The sequence below is a fragment of the Cynocephalus volans genome, chromosome 2 (assembly GCF_027409185.1).
Source record: "Cynocephalus volans isolate mCynVol1 chromosome 2, mCynVol1.pri, whole genome shotgun sequence".
Taxonomy (NCBI): domain Eukaryota; kingdom Metazoa; phylum Chordata; class Mammalia; order Dermoptera; family Cynocephalidae; genus Cynocephalus; species Cynocephalus volans.
This window is the reverse complement of record NC_084461.1, coordinates 46,764,849-46,788,093: the sequence shown is the minus strand read 5'-3', so window position 1 is coordinate 46,788,093 and position 23,245 is coordinate 46,764,849. Positions and strand designations below refer to the sequence as shown.

Below are 23,245 nucleotides of genomic sequence, written 5' to 3'. Positions count from 1 at the left end.
TAGACTTAGTGACTTGCTTCTTACAAACAGAATATGGCAGATAGACAATGTGCGACTTCTGAGACTATTTAATAAAAGCCATTGCAGCCTTCTCCTTGCTCTCTCTCACTGGTCAATCTAGGTGAAGCCAGTTGCCATTTCCTAAGGATAATTAAGCATCTTTATGGAGCGATCCAGTCAAGCCTTCAGATGACAGCAATCCTGGCTAACACCATGTCTGCAATCTCATGAAAGACTATAAGCCAGAAGCAGCCAGCTAAGCTGTCCCCAAAATCCTAAACCCAAGAAACTGTGAGATAATAAATGTTCACTGTTTTAAGCAACTAGGTTTTAAGGTAATTTGTTAGGCAGTAGATAACTACTACAATCCCAAATGTTGGCAAACAGTATAGTGAAATAAATCTTCTCATATACTGATGGTAGAAATGTACATTAGTGCAAGTTTTAAAATAAGTTCATGCTCTTTAAAATTGATAAAAACCTATTCTAAAAAGATACTTAAAACAGAAAAACTTTATGTAGCAAGATGTTCATTACAGTTTTACTTACAATACTCTCAAGTTAGAAAGAGCCTAAATGACCCAAAATAGGGAAATAAAATGTACACATATGGATTTTAAAGTCATTAAAAATTAGTTCTCATTATGCAATAGCAGTTTTCTGTATTATGAAATTATAAAGAACAGAAAATTAATATGACTACCCTAAGTTCCTTTTTAATCATGAATTAAAAACTACCAAAAAACCCCCAACATGTTCACTATTTTATTTTCTACCTATGTCATCATCTAGTTTTAATAAGCATGTTTAAAAAAAATAAAAATAAACAAGATTCTATAAACAAGGTTATGAAAAAATACACTTCAAATACCACTAAAAATTATGTAAGTGCATCCTTACCGAGTTCTTCTCAAAATAAGTGAGAAAAAAATCTCTGAAGAGAAACTGTTCTGTGAGTGGCATTCCAGATGTACTTACCCAAAAGAAAATTTTCTGGCTTCCAAATAAATCTGGTTGATCAATTCTCGAGTTGGTGCCACAATAATACACTCTGGTTCCTGCACCTCTCTAAAACGAGTGGCAGTTATTCCATCACGTATCATATGAGCCAAAACTGGCAGGAGAAAAGCTGCCTAGAAGTTAAATTGACTAATTTACAAATTTATAGTGCATCATTTTTGTCCCTATGGAAGGCTATTTTTCATGCCCTATTGCCTCAAGATTCTTCTTCCATCTTGCTGGTAAATTTAAGAAGAAAAATGAAAATTTTTATTTCAACTAGTTCTTAACATTTAAGTTGTTCTGCTCATATTATATAACTAAAATATTTGATAAAATTAACCTACCCTATCAAAATATTTTCAGTCTTTTTTAAAAAAGCATACCTATGAATTCTAAATAGGTCAACAACATTAATTTATTCATAGAGGGGAATAAAGACAATTTGATGCAAATCACTGCATTTAACAGTTATTCTAAATGAGTACTTTTGGGGTAGTAATAAAATGATCACTCATAATGTTTGACAGAAGTGGTTGACAAGATCAAGAACTTGAAAATCATCATTTAAATTACTAAATACAACACCCTTATTAAGTTATATCTGGCAAGAGAAATTTTGTGATATAGTTTTCTCATTAAGCAAAATAAGACACTTATTAAAATCTACCTCCAAAACCATATTTAAGTCAATCATCAGCTGCTATATTACGCAACTCACCTATTTTCCCTTAAATTCTACTATGGAGGCTGATTAAGACTAAAATGGCATGAACTAGGATGCTACAATTCTAGAAATAATAATCTCATCTCATGGAACCCTATTTAACAGAAAACCCACTGGATTAGTTCTAAAACGAACCTTGCTCCATCAGTTAACATAACCTGAGGTTACTTCATACTAAGGACCATGTACAATGCATATTAGTTGTTTATCATCTTTTGACTCCAAGGATGTGTCAACTATACTACAGAAATTATTTTCTCCTTCTCTCAATGCTTATAACCTCTGGTTCTTTGACCTTCAATCATTTTCTTTTAGAAACTGCCATGTCCCAGAAAGAGTTGAACACACTTAAAAACAGATTGAACATTTATGGACTGCAACACTACCCTAAAAATAATTCAAAATTCTTTTTTCAGAAGTACACAACCCCCCCAATTAAAAAATCAGAAGCAAAAACATGAATATTTACAACAGTTCACTGAAATCAAATACAAACCTTCTATCCAATAAAAGAGACTCAAGCTATTTAGGAAACATCAAAGTTAGAAAAGTAACAGCTCGGATATGGAGCAGAATATATGTGAGAAAATGACTTACAGTCTTCCCAGACCCTGTTTGAGCACAAGCCATCAAATCTCGTCCTGCTAGTATAATGGGAATACTGTATTTTTGTACAGGAGTAAGCTTAGTATAACCAGCTTTGGCAATGTTGTTATTCAGTGTCTGACAGAGATTAGCTTCTTCAAAAGTCTAAAAAGTAAAAAAAAAAACGTTGGGTGGGGGCAGTGATTACGTTTCACATACCATACGCAGGTCATTTCATAAACATATTCCATTTAAACTAGTTTTTTTTTTTAACTTTTGTACATATTTGTGAGTGAGGTACAGTGTGCTGTTTCAATACATGCATATACTTGTACACTGATTCACTTAGAATAGATAGCATAGCTTCATATTCGTTAATCCACTACTTTCCCTAGCTCCAGTGCTCCCTCTCCACCTGTCCTCTGGTAACCATTATTCTACTCTCTCTACTTCTATGAGAATATACCAACCCCTTTTTATTTTTAAGATTCCACTTATGAGTGAGATCATGCAGTATTTGTGTTTCTGTGCCTAGCTTACTTCACTCAACATATAGGTTTTGTCAATTCTACTTTATATACTAAATTTACTTTACCAATATACCCCCACTCAGAAGTAAATATCCAAAGCCTATATGCTAGAATTAGGAAGTATTCCCCATAGAGAGTAGTCCTAAAAACATTTTTTTCTGCCCCCTTAAAACCTGTGAGATATGAAAAACGCTGATCAGTAACACTGGCTCATTATAATCAGCAACAGCAGACAAAGAGCTCCTCCACTCTCCTTAGAAAATCACTCCCCTAAAATACACTTTCTCACATACTTAGGAAGCTAACATCTTGAATCTCTAGGAAAAGTATCCTTTTTAGTAAATTTAAATGAAGTTCTCATCCTGATATGGGGAATGAGGATGAAATCTAATACTCTCTCTTTTGACACAGCAATCAATTCTACTGTAGAAGGTAGACATGGCTCTAAATTTCGAACTTAAGACATTAGATACTAGAGGTGAAATTTTTGTGACATCAATTTAAAGAAATACAGTAATATTTTAAAACCAAAGTTTGCTATATAGTCAACACAGAAACAAGTAATACACTGACCAGAATTGCTGGTGGTACATCATGTCCAGACACTTCTACAAGAATAGTATCATATTTGTCAAAGTTTATGCCAGTCTGATAATGTGCAAAGATGGAGTCCTCATCCTCAGGTGGAGGAGGAGGTATGTAGGTTACTTTTGGTCCTTAGAATTTAAATAAAAAACATAATTTACACTACATAGACTAGAAGAAAAAAAGAAAATCGACAAAAATGAAATTTTAAATACTGCAGAAATTCCCACTGTTTACCATTAAAGATTTCACTGTTCAAATTTTTAAAAAGATAAAAATGCAAAATATTTAAAAGCAGGATTATTAAAATTGCAATGTACATTCATGTGGACCACACAAGTGTTAACATACCTTGAGTGTCACCACTTTCTCTTCCTTCAGCTTCTGACTTCGAAGAATCTTAAAGGGTATCAAAACAAAAGAGATAAATGTTTTTAAAAAATTGAGGGGTAAAAGAACTCTCACTATATAAATCAAATATCTTATCTCCAAAGTAAAACTTACTCTTTCCAGAACCTGTTATTACCTCTTCATTTAAACCTTTGTAACCACCTATTAAAGAAATTCATAGTGACAATCAGTCAAGATACAAAGCTGTGTACAACTGTACTTTCATTGCTTGTCTTCAAAGAGGACAAGTTTAAAAATGGACAGGCATCCTGAAAGCCCCTTCTTACAAATACTTGAGACAGTTAAGATAAATAGAATCTTGCACATTTTAAGTTTCCTTAGTATTTAAAATACTAATTTTATGCAAATGAGACTATTGTGTTACCACTTTTTGTTTAAGCTGTTATGTTTCTTTCCTAATAAGCAAAGATATATATTTTCTAAAAGGAACTAAAAATCTGTTGTGTTGGGGGTCCCCAAGACCACCCCAGGTTCAATGATTTACTAGGAGGACTCACAGGACTCAAAATATAGTCCTAATCACGGCTATGATTTGTTACAGTTAAAGAATAGGGAGCAAAATCAGCAAAAAGAAGAAGCCCGTGGGGCAAAGCCCAGGGAAAACCAGGTGCAAGCTTCTAAGAGTCTCCTTCAACTGGAGAAGGACATGCTTAATCCTCCCAGCAATGATATGAGGAATGGAGATAAAATCTAGTACTCTCTTTTGACACAGCAATTAATTCTACTGTAGAAGGTAGACATGGTGACAAAACATGTGAAATGTTACCTACCAGAGAAGCTCATTAGAAATTCAATACCCAGGGTTTTTAATAGGGACTCATAATGCACATACCTTCTGCCTGGCACATACCAAAATTCCAGACTCCCAGAAGGAAATTATTCAGCATAAACCACATTGTTTATACAAACAGTTTAGGCACAATGAGTCACTCATACCAATTAGGGTAGTGGGAACACTTCCCAGATCCAAGTTCTCAGATGCTAGCTACAACAGTTAATTTTAGGTGTCAACTTGACTGGTTAAAGGATATCCAGATAGCTGGTAAAGCATTATTTCTGGGATGTCTGTGAGGGTATTTCTGAAAAACACTGGCTTTTAATCAGTGGATTGGGTAAGGAAGATCTGCCCTCAGTCAATGTAGGTAGGCACCACCCAATTGGCTGAGGGCTCAGACAGAACAAAAAGGCAAAGGAAAAGCAAATTCTCTATGTTCTAGGGCTGGGACACCCTTCTTCTCCTGCCCTTGGACATCAGAACTTCAAGTTCTCCAGCCTTTCGATTCTCAGACCTCATCCTCAGACTGAGAGTCATATCATCGGCTTCCCTGGTTCTCCAGCATGCAGATAGCCTATGATGGGACTTCTCAGCCTCCATAATTGCGTGAGCCAATTCCCCTAATAAATCCCCTCTTAGAGATCTATATCTATCTATTGCTACTTCTGTCTCTCTAGAGAACCCTGACTAATATTCACTAGCCAGGGACCAACCTTGTAAAGCAGGATTTTCAATTTCATTTATTGACGAATTTTAAGTGAACAGCAGTCAGGCCTATTAACTCTTTTCTACACACTACCTTTCTGATTTTTAGATAACTATCTATTGTGCCACTTTTAGGTACTATGACGGCATTAGATCCAAAAGCTAAATAGATATAACATGTTTTACATGTGAGCTAACTTCTTTGGCTTGTGTGTTTATAAGTATTGAAATCCTTCTTCATACAAGATGTGAACATTTGTGGAAGACTTGGTTTTTAACAAGTCTTTAATAAATTTTTTCTACACTGAAGAATCCAAGAATTGGGAAAAAAGCTGTCACTTTGAATGCTCTCAGGGTAACAACAATTACTGAGAATCTTTCAAAGACAAACAAGGCTTATTAGTTTACTAGCTTTGAAAGCATTTAAACTTTTACATGACATTTAAGTATTTATACTTTGAAAAAAATTCAGAGTAAAAAAACATACATTGAACTAACTTTTATACCTTACATCAAATCAAATAACTATCCCATGATAAGAAAAAACATTGATTTAATAAGGATTTATACACATAAATATATTTCTCAATTTTTAACATCTGTACAGTATCCCATTTTATGGTTATATTATTTATTAAAGTTATTTATTGATGAATTTTAGGTGATTTCCAGTTTTTACTTATTATAAAATGAAGATTTAGTGAACATCCTTGTACAAGTATTTGCAAATACATCTATAGTATATAATTTCTATAATGGAACTACTGGATCAAAGAGGAAATAACCTGGAGGGTATTACAGGAACTCTCCAAACCAGGCTGTGCAAATTTATACTCCTCACAGTGTATAAAAGCAGTAAGTTACCTTCAACTCCAAAAATTAAATTTACAGTACAATAATTTTAATTTCTTATACATAAACCAAATAAGAACTTACCTCGTCTACCACTTCCATTGCTACTTCTTCTTTGATATATGTCACCACTACCTGTAAGGCAATGTTTTGCAGTTTATAAAAAACACAGCTCTTCCTCAAGCACATGAACATATGGCTATTATTCAATACAGAGTGATTACTTAGGATTCCTAGTCCCTTAACCAATCTATCTCTTAATTCTAGATTTAATTTAAACCTTACCTTTATTTAAACATTTTTCATCAACAATTGTGTTCTTTTTCAATTTCTCCTCAAATCAAATTGTTTTCCCCTAACTCAGAAACCTTTGAAACCAGTGCAAGCTTAATTTTCCTTCCTTCAGTTAAAAGTATAATTTACACCTCAAATTAACTGAAGAAATATTAGAAGAAATAATTCACAGGGCACAAGTTTCAAAAGGGAGGCAAAATTATCCACATATTTTTGCTGACAGATCTAAAAAGCAGAGAAAATCATGTAGTGTAGCCAACGTAGTGTACCTAAACATATATATATTAAGTTTATCAATCCTAGTGCTAAAAGCATACATGAATGATTAATATTCAGTAGTAACTTTTATTTCTCACCTGTGCCACTTACTGCTGGTCTTCTAGAACCAAAAAAACCACCAATGCACTGCATTCCTTCATTTTGGTCGTATTCATTTTCTTGATTTGTAAAAAATAAAATTGTTACTTTTAAGAAGTTTTTTTAATCATTAAGTAAAGAGAACACAAATCAAGGTTTTGTGCCAGAAGTTAAAAGATGTGAGGTAAAATAGTTTAACAAGAATCACAATGAGGATTTTTCTAAGTATCACACACGAAGGATTTTTCTACAAATTACATCCTTCAATTACAAATTACTTCAAAAATTTTATTTTATCAAAATTATTTTATAAACGAAGTTAGGGCCAATGTTATGTCAAAACATGATATGTTAAAGTTAACTTCCTCCAAAAAGTGGCACCTTTACTTCCCCAGAAACTTCACATTGCATCATTTCATAGCATATTCTCCTGAATAGCAACCCTTACTCCCATTGTTGCCAAATCAGATTTTACTAGCCCTGTACAGCAACCCTTCAGAACCCTATGCTTTTTAAAAAGTAACAATTCACTAGTATGCTATGCAGCTATTAAATCATTAATACAAATTTATTTTTGATGATTTCAGCTTCCAAACCATTAATCTGTCCTCCTCTGTTAAGAGACGCATGCATTCCAACACAGACTTCTGAAGACACTACCTTAGCTCCAATGAATATGATGGCTGGAGGAATTTAAGGTAGAAAGCCATATTGGTGAAGAAAGGTATGTTGGGGATAGGTAGAGCCTTATAGGCCACCTGTTTAAAAGGTTGGCCATATTACCAAGGCTCTAAAACACTTAATAATATGTAATATTAAAGAACTGGGTCAAACAAATCTCTAAAAAATTTATATTCAAACTTAACCAATATGCAATTACAAATGTGTCTAAAAAATGTTATATACAATGTGGGCAATTAATTTGTATCACCCACTGTGCTAAGCTGTTCTCATATAATCCTCATAACAACCTTATGTAATGGATATTTGTCATTTTCTTCTTAACAGACAAAGCATGCTATTTGCAATCCACTACTAACTTGTACTTCCTAGAGCATATCCTCCACGGCAACCTCGGAAACTACCTCTTCCTCCTCTTCTGGATGGCCTTGAAGCTTCTGAATCATTTCCGTCTTGATACCCTATTATATAAAAACACACACAAACACACAAGAACACCACAAAACAACAACAAAGAAATCTTGGGGATATGGTGGCCAAATTTAATTTAAGCCTTGAGTAAAATTCAATGACTTTAAATAAATATTTTAAGGCATTAACAGATAGTCACTAAAAAGAAATGCCATATTTGACCCGTAAATGTTCAACTTTACTAATATAAATAGATATGGCTGTGATCAGGAAAAAAATCCACGGCTCACTTTGAGAATCAAAACTTAAAAAATGACTAAAAGGAAAAGTGTCACTTGAATAAAACACTGAAAGTCGCCAAAGCTGCACTATTAACTGGACTTCTACCATCCACAGGAGAATAAAATAAACATCTTCCTCAGAGCACAGACATGTAGGCACATATAAAGTCTGATTTTCTATTATAAACAATTCATTTTTTAATTCAATTGACTACCAAAAAATCAGTAGAAAGGGTTCAAGCGAAATTTGATTCCATCTAGGGCAGAACTAGATCAATTCAAAACCAAAGTGCCAACTGGACAGGAAATGAAAATCGAGACTAGTTTATGGACTTGCAACTGTTTACACCTAAAGAGAATGATCAATAAAGCTAAAATTCTACATATGCTGCTACTTGATATTTATTATATTATACATATTTTAAAAGCCTTTATAGAATGGGACAGAACTAATTCAAAGTAGATTCATAGTTATGCACCTATTACTTAAACCTTACTACACTCATCATCTATCAACAATCTGGATATTAATAGTTACACACATTTTTTATTCTAAATTATTTATTTGTACCTCTGTATCTTTTAAGAAACGTTGTCAGGGTTTCTTTTCAAAAAAGAAAAATAAAAAGTTTGTCTTCTGAATCCTCTCTTTTTTTTAAGGTATAAGTTATTTTTGTGAAAGTAAAAGAACATATAAAATACATATATGTTAAAAATATAATAAAATGAAAATCTATGTACCCACCCCCCATCCAGCTTAAGACTAAAATGTTCACAATACATTTGCAGTCCGTGTATTTCATTTCCCTTGTTTCTCTTCTTCTCCCTGAGCACCTCTCCCTCCTCCCAACCAATATCCTGAATTGTTTTTCATTTCCTTGCTCTTAATTTTTACCAACTATGTACATATCCTTAACCAATATATTGTTTAGTTTTGTTTTTGAGCTTTATATAATAGAATCACCAAGAATATATTCTTCTATCATCTTTCTTTTGTTGATGTATGAAACTACTTCACACATTTTTACTGCTGAACACTTACTTGTATCTGTTTCCATTTCATTCATGTCTATTATCTTTTCTCCTCCCTTTTTAATTACAGTCATGCACCACATAACATTTCAGTCAATGACAGACTGCCTATATAACGGTGGTCCCATAAGATTATAAGGAAGCTGAAATATTCTTATTGCTTAGTGACATCATAGTCGTCGTAACATCGTAGCACAATTACTTTTTTATAAATTTACTGTAGCCTAAATGTACATAAAATGTTTATAAAGTTTACAATACTGTAAGGCCTTCACATTCACTCACCACTCATTCACTAACTCACCTAGAGCGACGTCCAGTCCTGCAAGCTCCATTCACGGTTAAGTACTCTATACAGGTGTACTTTTTTTTTTAATCTTTTATACCATATTTTTACTGTACCTTGTCTATGCTTACATATGTTTACTTTTTTGTGTTTTGTTGTTTGGGTTTTCTTTGGGGTTTTTTTGTTTTTGTTTTTTGGCTGCTGGCTGGTACAGGGATCAAATCCTGGACCTTGATGTTATCAGTACCATGCTCTAACAAACTGAACTAATAACCAGCCCACGTGTATTACTTAGATACACCAGTACTTACCATTGTGTTACCATTGCGTTACAATTGCCTACAGTATTCAGCATAGTAACATGCCATTATGGCCTAGTAGAAATTAGCCTAGGTATGTAGTAGGCTATAACATTTAGGTCAGTGTAAGTACACTCTATGATGGTTGTACAACAAAATCGCCTAATGAGACCACTTCTCAGAGTGTATCCCCATCATTAAGGGATGGATGATTATTATAGTTAAGCTGAACGCTAAGCTCACTAATTTCTTTTCTAATGGATGCATTTAAGAATGTAAAATTTCTTCTAAGAGCTAGCTAAGCTTTAAGCTGTATCCCCTAAGCTAAAGTTCTGTTTATGGGATATGTTTGTTTTCACTGTCATTAAGTTCTAAGTATTTCAGGATTTCCATATGAACTGTTATCCATAAACTGAGAAATTCGGTTTCTAAACCAGAAGGGTTAGGTTTGTTATTAATTTCTACTTTTATTGTACTTTAATAAGAGAATATGGTCTATGATACATCTATGGTATATTTTTGGACCTCCTTTTTAGCCTTAATAGGTGATCAAATTGTATGCATTTTCTATACATGCTGGAAAAGTGTGTAATTTGTAATTTTAGGGTACATGATTCCAAACAGAAATATTGAGTCAAGCTTAGTAACTGCTATTCAGATCTTCCATATTCTTACCAATTTCTGGTCTGCATAATCAGTTTCTAAGGGAAAAAGGGTCAAAACCTTCTAGGATTTGCAAATTTTTTCTTATATCTGTTTTTGCATTATGTATTTTAAGAATACATTGTTAGATTCAAACCATGTTCAGAACTACAATATCCTCCTGGAAAATAAGTAATCATTTCTTTATCCCTAATATGTCTACCTTAGACATAATATATCTACTTTATATTTTGTCTCCTATTTCTATACCAGCTATAATTTCAATACATGCATAAGAGTGTGAATTTGCTTTTATTTCATTTGCTCAGGACTCTTGTGCCTCTTTAACCTTGGAAAAGTCAACTATTCCCTTCAAATAGTCTTCTTTCTCCTCCTCACCCTTCCCCCATTTTCTCTGATCTCTCCACAGGAAACAATTAGACATATGTTGAACTAACAGGCCTTCTTATTCTATCTTCCATATCTCTTAACTGCTTTTGTGTTTTCCATTTCCAAATTTAGAGAATTTCCTCAGATCTGTCCTTTGATTAATTTACTCTATTCATCTGTGTTTAACCTGTTTAACCCATCCATTATGTTTTTAATTGTAATCACTCTATTCTTTTCTGTAAGTCCAAATTGGGTCCTTTTCAAATCTACCTTTTCTGTCTGAGCCAATGACTGTCTAATGCCTCAGTACCTCTCGTATCTATATCTTAATGCCTCCATACACAGTAGAAATGCAAACATTTAAAGAAATAGGCTCTTTTTCTCCCCAGATTTGATGCCAGTTCTGAGTAATATAAGGAGACTAATAACTAAAGATGAAAATAACAGAGATACTATGTTTTATAGCATGTTTATATCAAAAGTCTACATGGCCTTCTTGTTTTAAGGGAGAGACAGAAACTCCCTGTATTCTGCACATTCTTTTTAAGATCTTATTAAAATAAATAGGTTAAAAGGCAAGAATAGGTATTAAACAGTTAAAATGAATAAGCTAGATCCATGCTTTCAATATATAAATCTCAAAAAATATGGAATAAAAGTCATGAAAAGATAGGTATAATGTAAAACTTTATAAAGATATGGACAGGAAGCATACATAATAATGTCAAAATAAGTTACCTCTGGGAATGGGGAAGATTTAAAATATACAAATAAATAAAACATCAACAACTGGTGCTGGGACAATTGAATACCCACATGCAAAAGAATTAAGTGGACCCTCCTACTTCACACAATATACAAAAATGGACTTCAAATGGATCGAAGACTTAAAAGAGCTAAAACTATGAAATTCTTGGAAGGAAATATTAGGTAACAATCTGCATGAGTGTGGATTTGGCAATGGTTTTCTAGATATGACACCAGAAGCACAAGCAACAAAAGAAAAAAAATAGATAAATAGGACTGCATAAAAATAAAAAACTTCTGTGTTCAAAAAGACACCATCGAGAAAGTAAAAACACAACCCACAGAAGGTTAAAAAAAAAAAAACCTTGCAACCTTGCAAATCATAAATTTGATGACACTCATATCGAGAATATACAAACAACTCTTAAAACAATGAAAAGATAAATAACCTAATTGTTAAAATGGGCACAGGATCTAACAGACATTTCTCCAAAAATATACTAATTGCCAATTAGCACATGAAATGCTGCTCAACATCACACTCACCAGAAAATGCAAATAAAAACCATAATGAGATACCCCTACACACTCACTAGGATGGCTATAATCAAAAAGACAGACAAGTATTGGGGGACGTAAAGAAACCGGAACGCTCATATGTTGAGGATGGGAATGTAAAATGGTGCAGCTGCTGTGGAAAACAATTGGGCAGTTCTTCAAGAAGTTAAACGTGAATTACCATATGATACAGCAATTCCACTCCAACATATATGCCCCAGAAAAATGAAAACATATGCTCACACAAAAACTTGTGCTCAAATGTTTATAGCAGCATTAGTCATGATAGCCCTATGGTTTTGACAAGAAACAATCCAAATGTCCACTCACTGAAGAATAAACAAAATGTGTTATCTGTCCATGCAACAGAACATTATTCAGCCACAAAAAGGAATAAAGTACTATTACATGCTTCAACATGGACAAAGCCTGAAAACATTATGCTAAGTGAAAGAAGCCGGACACAAAAGACAATATATTATATGATTGCATTCATATAAAATATCCAGAATCAGCAACCCCATAGCTACAGAAGTAGATTAGTGGTTGCCAGAGGATGCAGGGAGAGGGGGAAATGGGACTAACTGCTAATAAGTATAGGGTTTCTTTGGGGGCAGAAGGAAATGTTCTAGAATTAGATAGTGGCAATGGTTGCACAACATCGCGAATATATTAAAAACTACTTAAGTCCACACTTTAAAACAGTGAATTTTATGTCCTATAAAATATTAGCTCAATAAAAAAATGATATGCATCACAAAATATCAAATGCTTAAGTGTACAAAATGTGTAAGAACTCTACAGTGAAAACTACAAAATATGGCTATGAAAAATTAAAGACCTAAATAAACAGGGAGACTTGTGGATTGAAAGAATATTGTACAGATGTTAACTCTCCTCAAATTAATCTAGAGATTTAATGCAGTCCCAATAAAAATCCCATTAGGTTTTTGCTATAGTGTGAATGTTTGCATCCTCCTCGAAATTCAAATGTTGAAATCCTAACCCTGAAAGTGATGGTATTAGGAGGTGGGGCCTTTTAGGAGGTGATTAGGTCATGAGAGCAGAAACTTCATAAATGGGATTAGTGCTCTTATAAAAGAAGCCCCTTCCACCATGTAAGGACCCAGAGAGAAGGCACCATTACGAACCAGACCCTTACCAGACACTGAATCTGCTGGCAACTGGATGTTGGACTTCCCAGCCTCCAGAACTATGAGAAATAAATTTGTTATTTATAAGCTACCTAGTTTATGGTATTTTTTTTATAGCCCAAACTAAGACAGTTTTTTTCTGGAAATTTATGAGCTGATTCTAAAAATCACATGGAAATGCAAGGAACTAAGAATAACCCCAGGTAATCCTGAAAAACAACAAATTTGGGAGACTTATGCTACCAAATATCAAGACCTATTGTGAAACTACAGTAATTAGGTTATATGGCGATAGTGTAGAAATAGAGAAATTGACAAACAGAAAAGAACCAAGTCCAGAAACAGATACACATATATACTGCCATCTAATTTAGGACAAAGGCAGCCATGTAGTACACAGTGAAAGGGACAGTCTTTTCAATAAGTGATACTGGGTCAACTGGACATCCATATGGAAAAAAATATATCTTGATCCCTACCTTATAAAATATACAAAAATAAACTCCAGATGAACTACAATATGAATGTGGAAGCTAAAACGATACAATTTTAAAAGGAAAATATATTTTCATGACCTTAGAGGGAGCAAAGAGTTCTTGAAAAGGACAAACAAAAAACAAAGAAAAGCACCAACTACAAAAGATTGGTAACCTTTATTTGATTAAAATGAATAACTTCTATTCACCAAAAGACCCTCAATATAAGTGTCATGGAGGAGTTATGTGTACTATTCTGGCAACTTTTCTGTAAGTTTTAAATCATTTACAATAAAATGGTAAAAATAAAGACATCCAATAGAATAATGGGCAAAAGACTTGAATAGGAACTTCACAAAAGATGTTGTCCAAATAATGGCCAATAACATATGAAGTACTCCACATTTCATTAGTCCATCAAAACAATACAAATTAAACCCATAATGGGATACACCACCACACACCCAGCAGAATGGTTAAAATGAAAGAGAAAATGCGAAGTATTGGTGAGGGCAAGGGTGTATATCTCAGGATAAACTACTTTGAGAACATTTGAAAATAGCTATTAAAGCCAAATATATATGAAAAATTATATTTTCAAAATATATGAAAAAAATATTAAAAGTTCGTGGAAAAATAGAATTGAAAGATAATATAAATCTTTCCATGAACTTTTTTTCCCCCAGCTGGCTGGTATGGGAACCTAAACCTTTAAAATTGGTCTTATAATATCATGCTCTAAACAACTTAGCTAACCAGCCAGCCCCTTTCCATAAGCTTTTTGAAATATCTCTGTACATAACCTATGACCTACCAATTCTACTTCTGAGTATAGACCAATGTCACCAAAAATATATTAGAATTCACAGCAGTACTTTCATAACAGCCCAAAACTCGAATACCTAAATACCCATCATTAGCAGAAGAGTAGGACAAAATAATACTATATGACAATGATAATAATCTATAATTGTAACGAATAACATGAATGACTCTCACGAACACATTAAGTGGGAGCCAGACACAAAGCAGTCCATACTCTAAGATTCCATTTATATCAAGTACAAAAACAAGACAAAATTAATCTGTTAGAAGTCATAATAGAGGTTAACCTTCGGGGTGGGATTGTTAGTGAGCAAAAATGAATATAAAAGGGGGCTTCTAAGGTGCTAGTAATTTCTATTTCTTGACCTAGATGCTGGTGAGCACATTGAACCCAGGTGTGTTCAGTTTGTAAAAAGTGATTGAGCTATATACACTTATGATATGTGTACATGTCTATCACCATGTCACATTTCATTATAAATTTATATAAACACATACATATATGTACTGAATAAGCACATGTGCAAACTTCTCACCCTCAAATGTACAAGGGTACTTCAAAAAGTTCATGGAAAGATTCGTATTATCTTTTAATTCTATTTTTCTGTGAACTTTCTGAAGCACTCTCATACGTCTACAGAGAATGGGAATCAGTAATACCCTGAAAAATGGCTATGTCCTTGCTATTCACCCCATACTAGTCTATAAGCCAGGACCAAAAACAGAGATGCAAAAGGCTTTTGATTGCTTCACTTAAATATGAATTAAATTGATGTATTTAAAGCAGATGTAATAGTAAGGAAGATTTTCACTGTTCGGCAGAAAACAATAAACCATTTTAAAATATGAGCAATATTTTAGGAACCTTAAGTGTCCTAAAATTGCTTAGCTAAACTTCTTCCCCACCACAACCCCTCTCTACAGTTATCATAATAAGACTTGATTTAGGAGACAAATAACCTCCCCCCATTCTGAAATCCACAAGTCCCAGTTTCAATTGGGAGGGCCTGCTATTCAGCCAGCTAACCATTTAATGGGCAAAGGAAAAGGATGTCAAGTTGCAGCAAAAACACTGATGTATCTGATTACCATGTAGTTCCAAACAATAAACGCTTTTATCATAGATTTGCACATCTGTAGCAATGTTATAGTAAGTTCACTATTTTTGTGGGGTTTGTCATCACTCTTTTAACATGTCTGCCCAGATATGAGGGCTCTTCAAAAAGTTCGTGGAAAGACTCCTAACACATTTTTGTTTGTTTTTATTTTCAGTAGCTGGCCAATACAGGGATCTGAATCCTTGACCTTTGTGGTGTAACACCACACTCTAACCAACTGAACTAGTCGACCAGCCCCTCCTATTATCTTTCAATTATATTTTTCCATGAACTTTCTGAAGTACCCTCTTATAATCAAGAACTAAGCATGATAATTTTTATATTATTTCACCTTAAATTCATTAGAGGCAGAACTAGCAGAGTATGGTAGAATACTGCTAGACTTGAACAAAAAATAATCTACAATTTCTTCCCTCCCCCGAATTTCCAATGACCCTATTCAGAGATTACGACATCCTCAGTTCATCTAAATTATGACTGACAAAGATTCAAAGGCCCTCTTCTGTAATTTTGAACACATTCTGGGGATCTTAAACAAAAAAGATCCAGTGACACTGAAAGTGGAAGGAGGGGCACCTATTGAATATTCACTCAAGTATTACATTAAAAGCAGAAAACATATGCCAAAGTATTTTTCTTCAAAGGTTTTCATCACCAGAACTTTTATTTCAGTTCTTCTAAAATTAGTTTTGTCAGTTTAGTATCTTTGTCTTAAGCACAAATTGTTCTAAAACATGGTCCTTACCACCTCTCTTGGAAAATCCTCTGTTCCGTGATTGATTATCTTCACAGTCATTATTAGAGTCTTGAAGAAAAATTTATCATGTGAATAGCATCTAAATAATTTACTTTAAAGGAGTAATTAATATCTAAAGAATGGAACTGTCACAAGATAAGAAAACAAAAATATTTTCATAAGTTAAAATGTAAGCATTTTAATTCTTGAGATAACTTTATCAACAGAAATATATAAACACCTTACTCAGAGTCAATTCCCTATACAAATCATCTAATGTACTTAAATATTAAATGTTAGGTTTATAATTAAGAATCCACTATTTGTCAAGTGCTATTAGTAGGCAAAATAAGCCAAAAAATAAGAATTTCATAAATGTCAGTTTGACTCAAAATTGTTTCAGAATATCTAAACTATTAAGTAATCAAATGGTTCTCAAATGTGGTTCACAGATGACTAGAAACACATGGCTGTTCTATTTATAATGTTATATATTTTTCTGTAATGTACCTTTTTTTTCTTTTTTTCTCCTGGTGGCTGGCTGGTTCTGGGATCTGAACCTGTGGTCTTGGTGCTACCAGCATCACATTCTCCTAAACGAGCTAACAGGTCAGCCTGTAATGTACCATTCTTAATAAACCTGTGACATTGGTGCTTTCTCAAATATATGTAAACTTTTCCCCATTCATTCTAATGAAATAATTTGGGGATATCCTGGCTTTTCTGTTTGTAATTACATCAACAAGTAACATTACCAGGGTTTTTAAATAGTGGTACGAAGAATTCTACACTAAAGGCTGCCTAATAATTATCTGGAAAGTTGGTTAAAATTAAATTTCCAGGCCCTACATCTGGAGATGTTTATTCTGAAAGTGCAGAGTAATAGCAAAGGATGAGTAACTTTTTAAAATTTAAAAGTATATGTTAGTAACATAACTTTTAGCTTTCCAGAAGATTCCAACAAAGTCACATTTGGGAAATACAGAAATGGTTTCAAGGGATCTTTGTACATGTCATTAATGTTTAATGTCTGAGAACTTTACATCACAGCAATGACATCAAGTGACTAAACAGCTTGCAGGCTATCAGCTAAGTTCCTATATAAAAACATCAATTTACTTATTTAATATTGTTTTACAATAAACAAAGACTCAGAGCTCCAGTTGCAGGCTCCCATTTGAGCTATAGTAAACAACTGACAAATATTTTGAAGAGCCATCTAACAACAAGACAACTTTCTTGAAAGTAGGTTTTAACACAAAGGAGCTAGAAAGAGAAAAGAGAATTTTAGAAAGAAGGTTAGCCCTGGAATGATAATGATGATAGCTAAAATTTACTGTCTTAAAGAAAACAATTTGGCACCTTACAAGAAGAAGGGAGTCTCATTATCTTTGGCCAATTATTCCCCTAAAACAAACCTATACTTATTCTGGCCACACTGGGAATTTAAACAGAATGATGACATTAGAAGAAGTTGAGTGAAGGGCACATTATACCCTCTACTATTTTTGCAACTTCTTGTGAATGAAACTCTTTCAAAATAAAGTTATTTAAAAAAATTAATCTCTACAGAATTAGAAAATAAAACCTAGCACAAACAAAAATGAGATAATGATCTCAAGATTAGTTATGACCTATTCATTACATAATATAAAAATAGTGTATAAAACTTAGTATGTACCTGGCACTGTTCTAAATGCATCATATGTGTTAACTTTTTAAAACTTCACAAAAACCTGTGAAGTGGGTATAATCCTCACTTTATAAATAGGGAAAATGAAATACAGAAAGGTGAAATATATCTTCCAAGATAATACAAATGTCAGGAGGAGAATCTGGGTCTCAAACCTAGGGTGTCCAACTCCAACTTCTTTTCACTACATATAGCAGTTCAGGAAAACTAGATTGCAGGAAAAAACAACCACAAATCACACTATCCATTGTGTACAGAGTAAAAGCTTCTACCATGAGCTCAAAACCTGCTCCTGGGCTTGTCAACAACTATGAGAAAGAATTTGATCCATAGATATAATTTTATTTATTTAGAGGAACTAGGAATGAAAACAGAAGAAAGTAGATCAAAGCAAAGAAAGTAGACCACTTTGAAGAAAAGAAGTTCTCTCAAGCGCTGGGAAAATTGGAATCTGTACCACAATCTCTAGAAAGGAGTCAACTGGGTAGGAAAGTCTTTAGACAAATAGAAATCATCTCAAATATTAAATTAGATTAAAAGTTGGTAGATTAGGGCTGGCTGGTTATTAGCTCAGTTGATTAGAGCATGGTGCTGATAATACTGAGGTCCAAAGTTCAATCCCCGTACTGGCCAGCCACCAAAAATAAGGGGGGGGGGGTAGAAGATTAAAATAGAAACAAATAGAAATGGAAAGGAATAAAAATGGTGGTGTTTTTCTTCTCTCATAAATACTGGTTCTATGTTATTTAGGTTTTCATTTGAATGGGACAGGAGGAAAAAAGAGAAACAGAGAGAATGGGCCTGGCAATAGTTCGAGGAAACAGTCTTATTTGATATATTAAAATCCCACCTATACCAAAAAGGATTTAAGGGGATCAGGTCTAGACTTGGTTTTGACTTTGGCAATTAAATAGTATAAAAAGAACAAGCCTTAATTATTTAATGAAGAAGGACAGATGGCATTTACTGAGTGTTTACCATGAATGAATGTGTCTGGTACTGAGCTTTGGGCTTTTATACACATTCTTGATCTATCTGACAACCTATAAAATGAATGGCCTCAGTTCTACAGAATAAGAAACTGTGGCTTAGAGAGATTAAGCAACTTGTTCTACTGTCAATGAACTAGCACGTAGCAGAGCAGAGACATGAAACAAAGCCTAGAACTCCAAAGTAAACTATGTAATAAAGATTTTACAGATTAATGGTTACCAAACAAAAGAGGCATTTTAAATATAGGATGCTTTTTAAATATAGGTTCCATGCCTTCACCCAAAACTATTCAATCAGATTTTAGAAAAGCACCGTTTATCATTGTAGTCTATCTTCTGGTAACATTACTCTATTCTCATCATTCTCTGTATTCCCCCAAACCAGGGTATCAATACCTTTGACAGAAATCTCAGCAGTGATTCACATTTTCTTGAATCTTTTTCTTAGACTTGAGTCTAAATGGGACCCTACACATCTGAAACTGTATTTGCATATGGGATGAAGTTTGAATTCTTGACTTGCTCTTTCTACTCTCTATCCCCTTTTTCTTAAGGTAGCCCAGCATTAAAAAGTTGTATCTCATAGATTAACTAAGGCCCATGACAATAGTCCAAATTAGGATGCCTGAATTCTTTATCTACACACCAGGAACATCCTTGGGTAAGCCTCTGTATGTAGCTCTTCATAAAACTGTGTTTAAATAAATTAGAATTGGATCAGACTAAGACACTTAATATTAGTCTCTCTTAGCTTGTACTCTTGACATTACACTTTTAAGTTATTACAAACACCTTGAACTTACCTCTCCAGAAAGCAGAGCTATCACCTTCTTCAAACCTGTTATTCGAAAAACCTACACAAAACATAAAATAAAACTTGCAAATTGCTGAAAACAATTTCGTGTACCTCTGTGGTAAACAACCTTACAGGGAATACCAGTTACAATGCTCTTGTAAAATAAGATAAACCATCTACAATTGTATATATAGATATTAAGTGAGAACTTATTCAGGCTATACTACTATTTCTGCTTTGTGTCAATTCATCAACTCCATTCTCTTCAGGTTAAAAACAACTTTCTTTTCAGCCAATTTTATATTACCCCAAATGTCATATAATCCTCTACAGGTACATGGGCAAAACAGGGGTACATGTCTGTATAACCACTATATACTTTCTACTCAAAATATCAAAAATTTTTAAATTTTACCAATTAATTAATAATCTCATCATTTGCCAAAGGACAATACAACTAAGTTATAATTCAATGTGCAATAATTTTCCCCTTCTCATTAACATGGAAATCCTGTTAACCTTTTTTGCTTATTATAAAAAAAAAGTCTTTCATCAAGCTCTGCTTTCAAATTTCTCATTTCATAAAAACTTAGGTCTAATGTATGTATCTCTGAAGCAGATATTGAAAAAAAATTTTAAAGCACCCATCACTAATCTTTCATAAAATTAAAAAATGTTGAGTCTTAAATAAAATGATCTTTAGTGCAAAGATACTAAGGGAATAGTACCTTAAAATTAAATGTCAATATGAAATTCCTGTCAATCAGTATTTAAACTAAATTATAAAATCATTCAAGTTTTTATCATAATATATCATAAGCAAGTAATTACCTCTGTTTCCAAAACACTTTCCAGCTCCAAAACCACCCACTATGCATGTATTCTCTTTTATTAGATTCACCTTCATGTGAAAAAATTCAGTTAAACTCTTCAACATGAAATTAAGTATGTCATCAAAAACTAGGAATTAAACGAAATTTGGGGTAATGGGACTTAAAAGGATAGAAAGAGAGTAGTACAGGAACTTAATAAGTAATATATTTGCAACCTCTTTTTAAAAACTCTTAAATTTTGATATCAAAGTAAAAACAAATCTACTACTGGTAAATTATGGCTTTCTACTAGCTGTTATTTTACTGGAAACTTTTAATTGGAAAATTCAGCTCTGATTTTCTCTATGTTGAACCTTCACCCTGATAGAGCCAGCTATTATACTCTGCTATGTGAAAGTCATTGCTATGGATAATTTTATACTCTTGTCCTGCTTAACTGTTCTATTTATTTTTCCAGTATTTCTCTCTCTCAACTTTTCCACTTTTAAAATTAAAATTAGGAAGGGACAACATAAGGGAAAAAAGCTCTGAATATTACGCCACTTCATACCTTCTCATCTCTCCATACTATTTCCCAATATTCACCTTCTTAGCTTTATTTCCCTCTACATAATTCTGAATGCCCAACATTTTAATTCACAGCAAACAACTTCCCGTATTCCACTCTGTCAACTTCTAATATTTTGTACCTTTGTACATGCTGTTCTTTTAGCATGACATTACCTGCTTTCCTACTTTTCCTATCAAAATTCTTTTCACATTTCAAAAGACCGATTTTTCTGTGAAGTCTTCCTTCAACCCTCCATCATAACTAATCCTTCACATTCCCATAGCACCCTATCACTACTTCTTTAGTAATGTTTCTTTCCATGTTTCTTTATCACTAAATTAGGAACTTTAAGGGCAGAGATGCAACAAGGAAAACAGTTGTTGTTATTTTTCTAATGGAACAGCAGAGACACCCAAAACAGCATAAAACTGACACTTTAAAATACCACTGGGAAAATTAAAGCTTTCTGTGTGATCCCTACAAATTGTCTATCAATCTCTGTAACACCCTAGTACGGGGGAATTAAAGGCCATCTGTAAAAACTTCTAAAGTCACAAGCAAAACTGTGTATGACCAACTATGAGTATTTTCATCATATTTTAAAGATGTGTGGGATTCAAGAACTTAAAGCTACTTAGCCATATTTCACAGAACATGAAAAGCTAATCAATATTATGTTATATTTTAAGCAATTAAAAGTCAACTTCAAAAACATGTTAGTAGCTACGTAAGTTCTGAGGAAAAAAATCGGAGATTGAAACTATGTAAAATGTTAGATGAATCATAAGGGAAAGAAGTTATACTCGTGGACCTATGAATTCCAAGATTATATGTAGTATAAAGATGACTTATATGTGGTATAAAGTATTAACATTCAACAGAGTTTTGATCAGAAATTTAATATGTATTTTAACCTAAAACATATGGAAATAATTTGTGGTAAAATCTGTCTCAGTAATGGTTTTCTCATTGAGGAAGGCTTTATTTGACAATGTTTAGAAGTTTGCATTAATAAGTATCACATAACCTCTTCTAAAATAGGATATTAAAATATATCTAAATGCTAAATATTCCCATGAGCGTAATACTAAGATAGTTATTTCTAATGTTAGCAGTAGCTAACAAAACCCATATTTAAACCTCTTAGCACAATTACATAGTCCAAATGAGAAATGCATCTTCATATACAGGCTTAAAAAACAAGATATATGCATATTTGAAGAATAAATTTCCATTAGTAGAAGGAACAAGTCAAAATGTAAAATTCAAATTTGTGCTCACTGTATCTAAATAAGAAATGAAGTTTTCCAAATGTCAAATGATGCATGCCACATACATCAACCTTTAGTTTCCAATGATAAAAATATCTGGAAACATCAAAAGAGTTTTTCAAAACATAATATATCTCATAAATTCCAGGATAAGTCTTATGTATATTTAAAACTACAGAATAGCTCTAGCTATGGCATCCCCTAAAAGAAACAAATGGTCATATGGATTTTTAAATTTAACCTGAAGTTCTAATGTTATTGCACTATAATAAAATACTACAGAATATTTTCAGCATTTTAATATCAAGTCTAAAACGTATTTCACTGTATCATTATCAGTCAAATCAAGTGTTGGTTGTTCTAAAAGTAAAATTAAAAAATCCAACCTTGGGAAAATAACCTCTTAAACTTAATACTAATGAGCTAAGTTTGGCCTAAAGATTTCTCCCGTCATAGTGAACTGTAACCTAACTTGATGTGTGAACAGACTGTAACCTACTCTTGTAGCAAGTAGTCAAGTCTCAGCCAACCACAACAGCTTAACTTCAGCCAACCACAGACAGCCAGTTGTTCAAATAAGGCAAGCACCCAGCCATAACCAATCCAGCTGTTTCTGTACCTTAATTCCTTCTTCTGTCCATAAATGTTATCCAA

The 23,245-nt window shown here is 33.2% G+C and overlaps 1 protein-coding gene across 3 annotated transcripts in view; it reads right to left on the bottom strand.

Moving 5' to 3' along the window:
* Nucleotides 1-23,245, bottom strand: part of DDX4 (DEAD-box helicase 4) — a 55,564-nt gene that overhangs the window by 13,131 nt on the left and 19,188 nt on the right. The window contains exons 4-14 of one of the 3 annotated variants that reach the window (XM_063086109.1): nucleotides 20,769-20,838; nucleotides 19,945-19,995; nucleotides 16,466-16,525; nucleotides 7,861-7,962; nucleotides 6,820-6,900; nucleotides 6,254-6,304; nucleotides 3,931-3,978; nucleotides 3,778-3,825; nucleotides 3,415-3,557; nucleotides 2,324-2,476; nucleotides 979-1,133 (exon numbers count right to left, since the gene is read on the bottom strand). In XM_063086109.1, coding sequence (XP_062942179.1) covers nucleotides 979-1,133; nucleotides 2,324-2,476; nucleotides 3,415-3,557; nucleotides 3,778-3,825; nucleotides 3,931-3,978; nucleotides 6,254-6,304; nucleotides 6,820-6,900; nucleotides 7,861-7,962; nucleotides 16,466-16,525; nucleotides 19,945-19,995; nucleotides 20,769-20,838 — 962 coding nt within the window. The remainder of the gene's footprint in view (nucleotides 1-978; nucleotides 1,134-2,323; nucleotides 2,477-3,414; nucleotides 3,558-3,777; nucleotides 3,826-3,930; nucleotides 3,979-6,253; nucleotides 6,305-6,819; nucleotides 6,901-7,860; nucleotides 7,963-16,465; nucleotides 16,526-19,944; nucleotides 19,996-20,768; nucleotides 20,839-23,245) is intronic. The other 2 variants (XM_063086111.1, XM_063086110.1) reach the window with 2 other exon arrangements.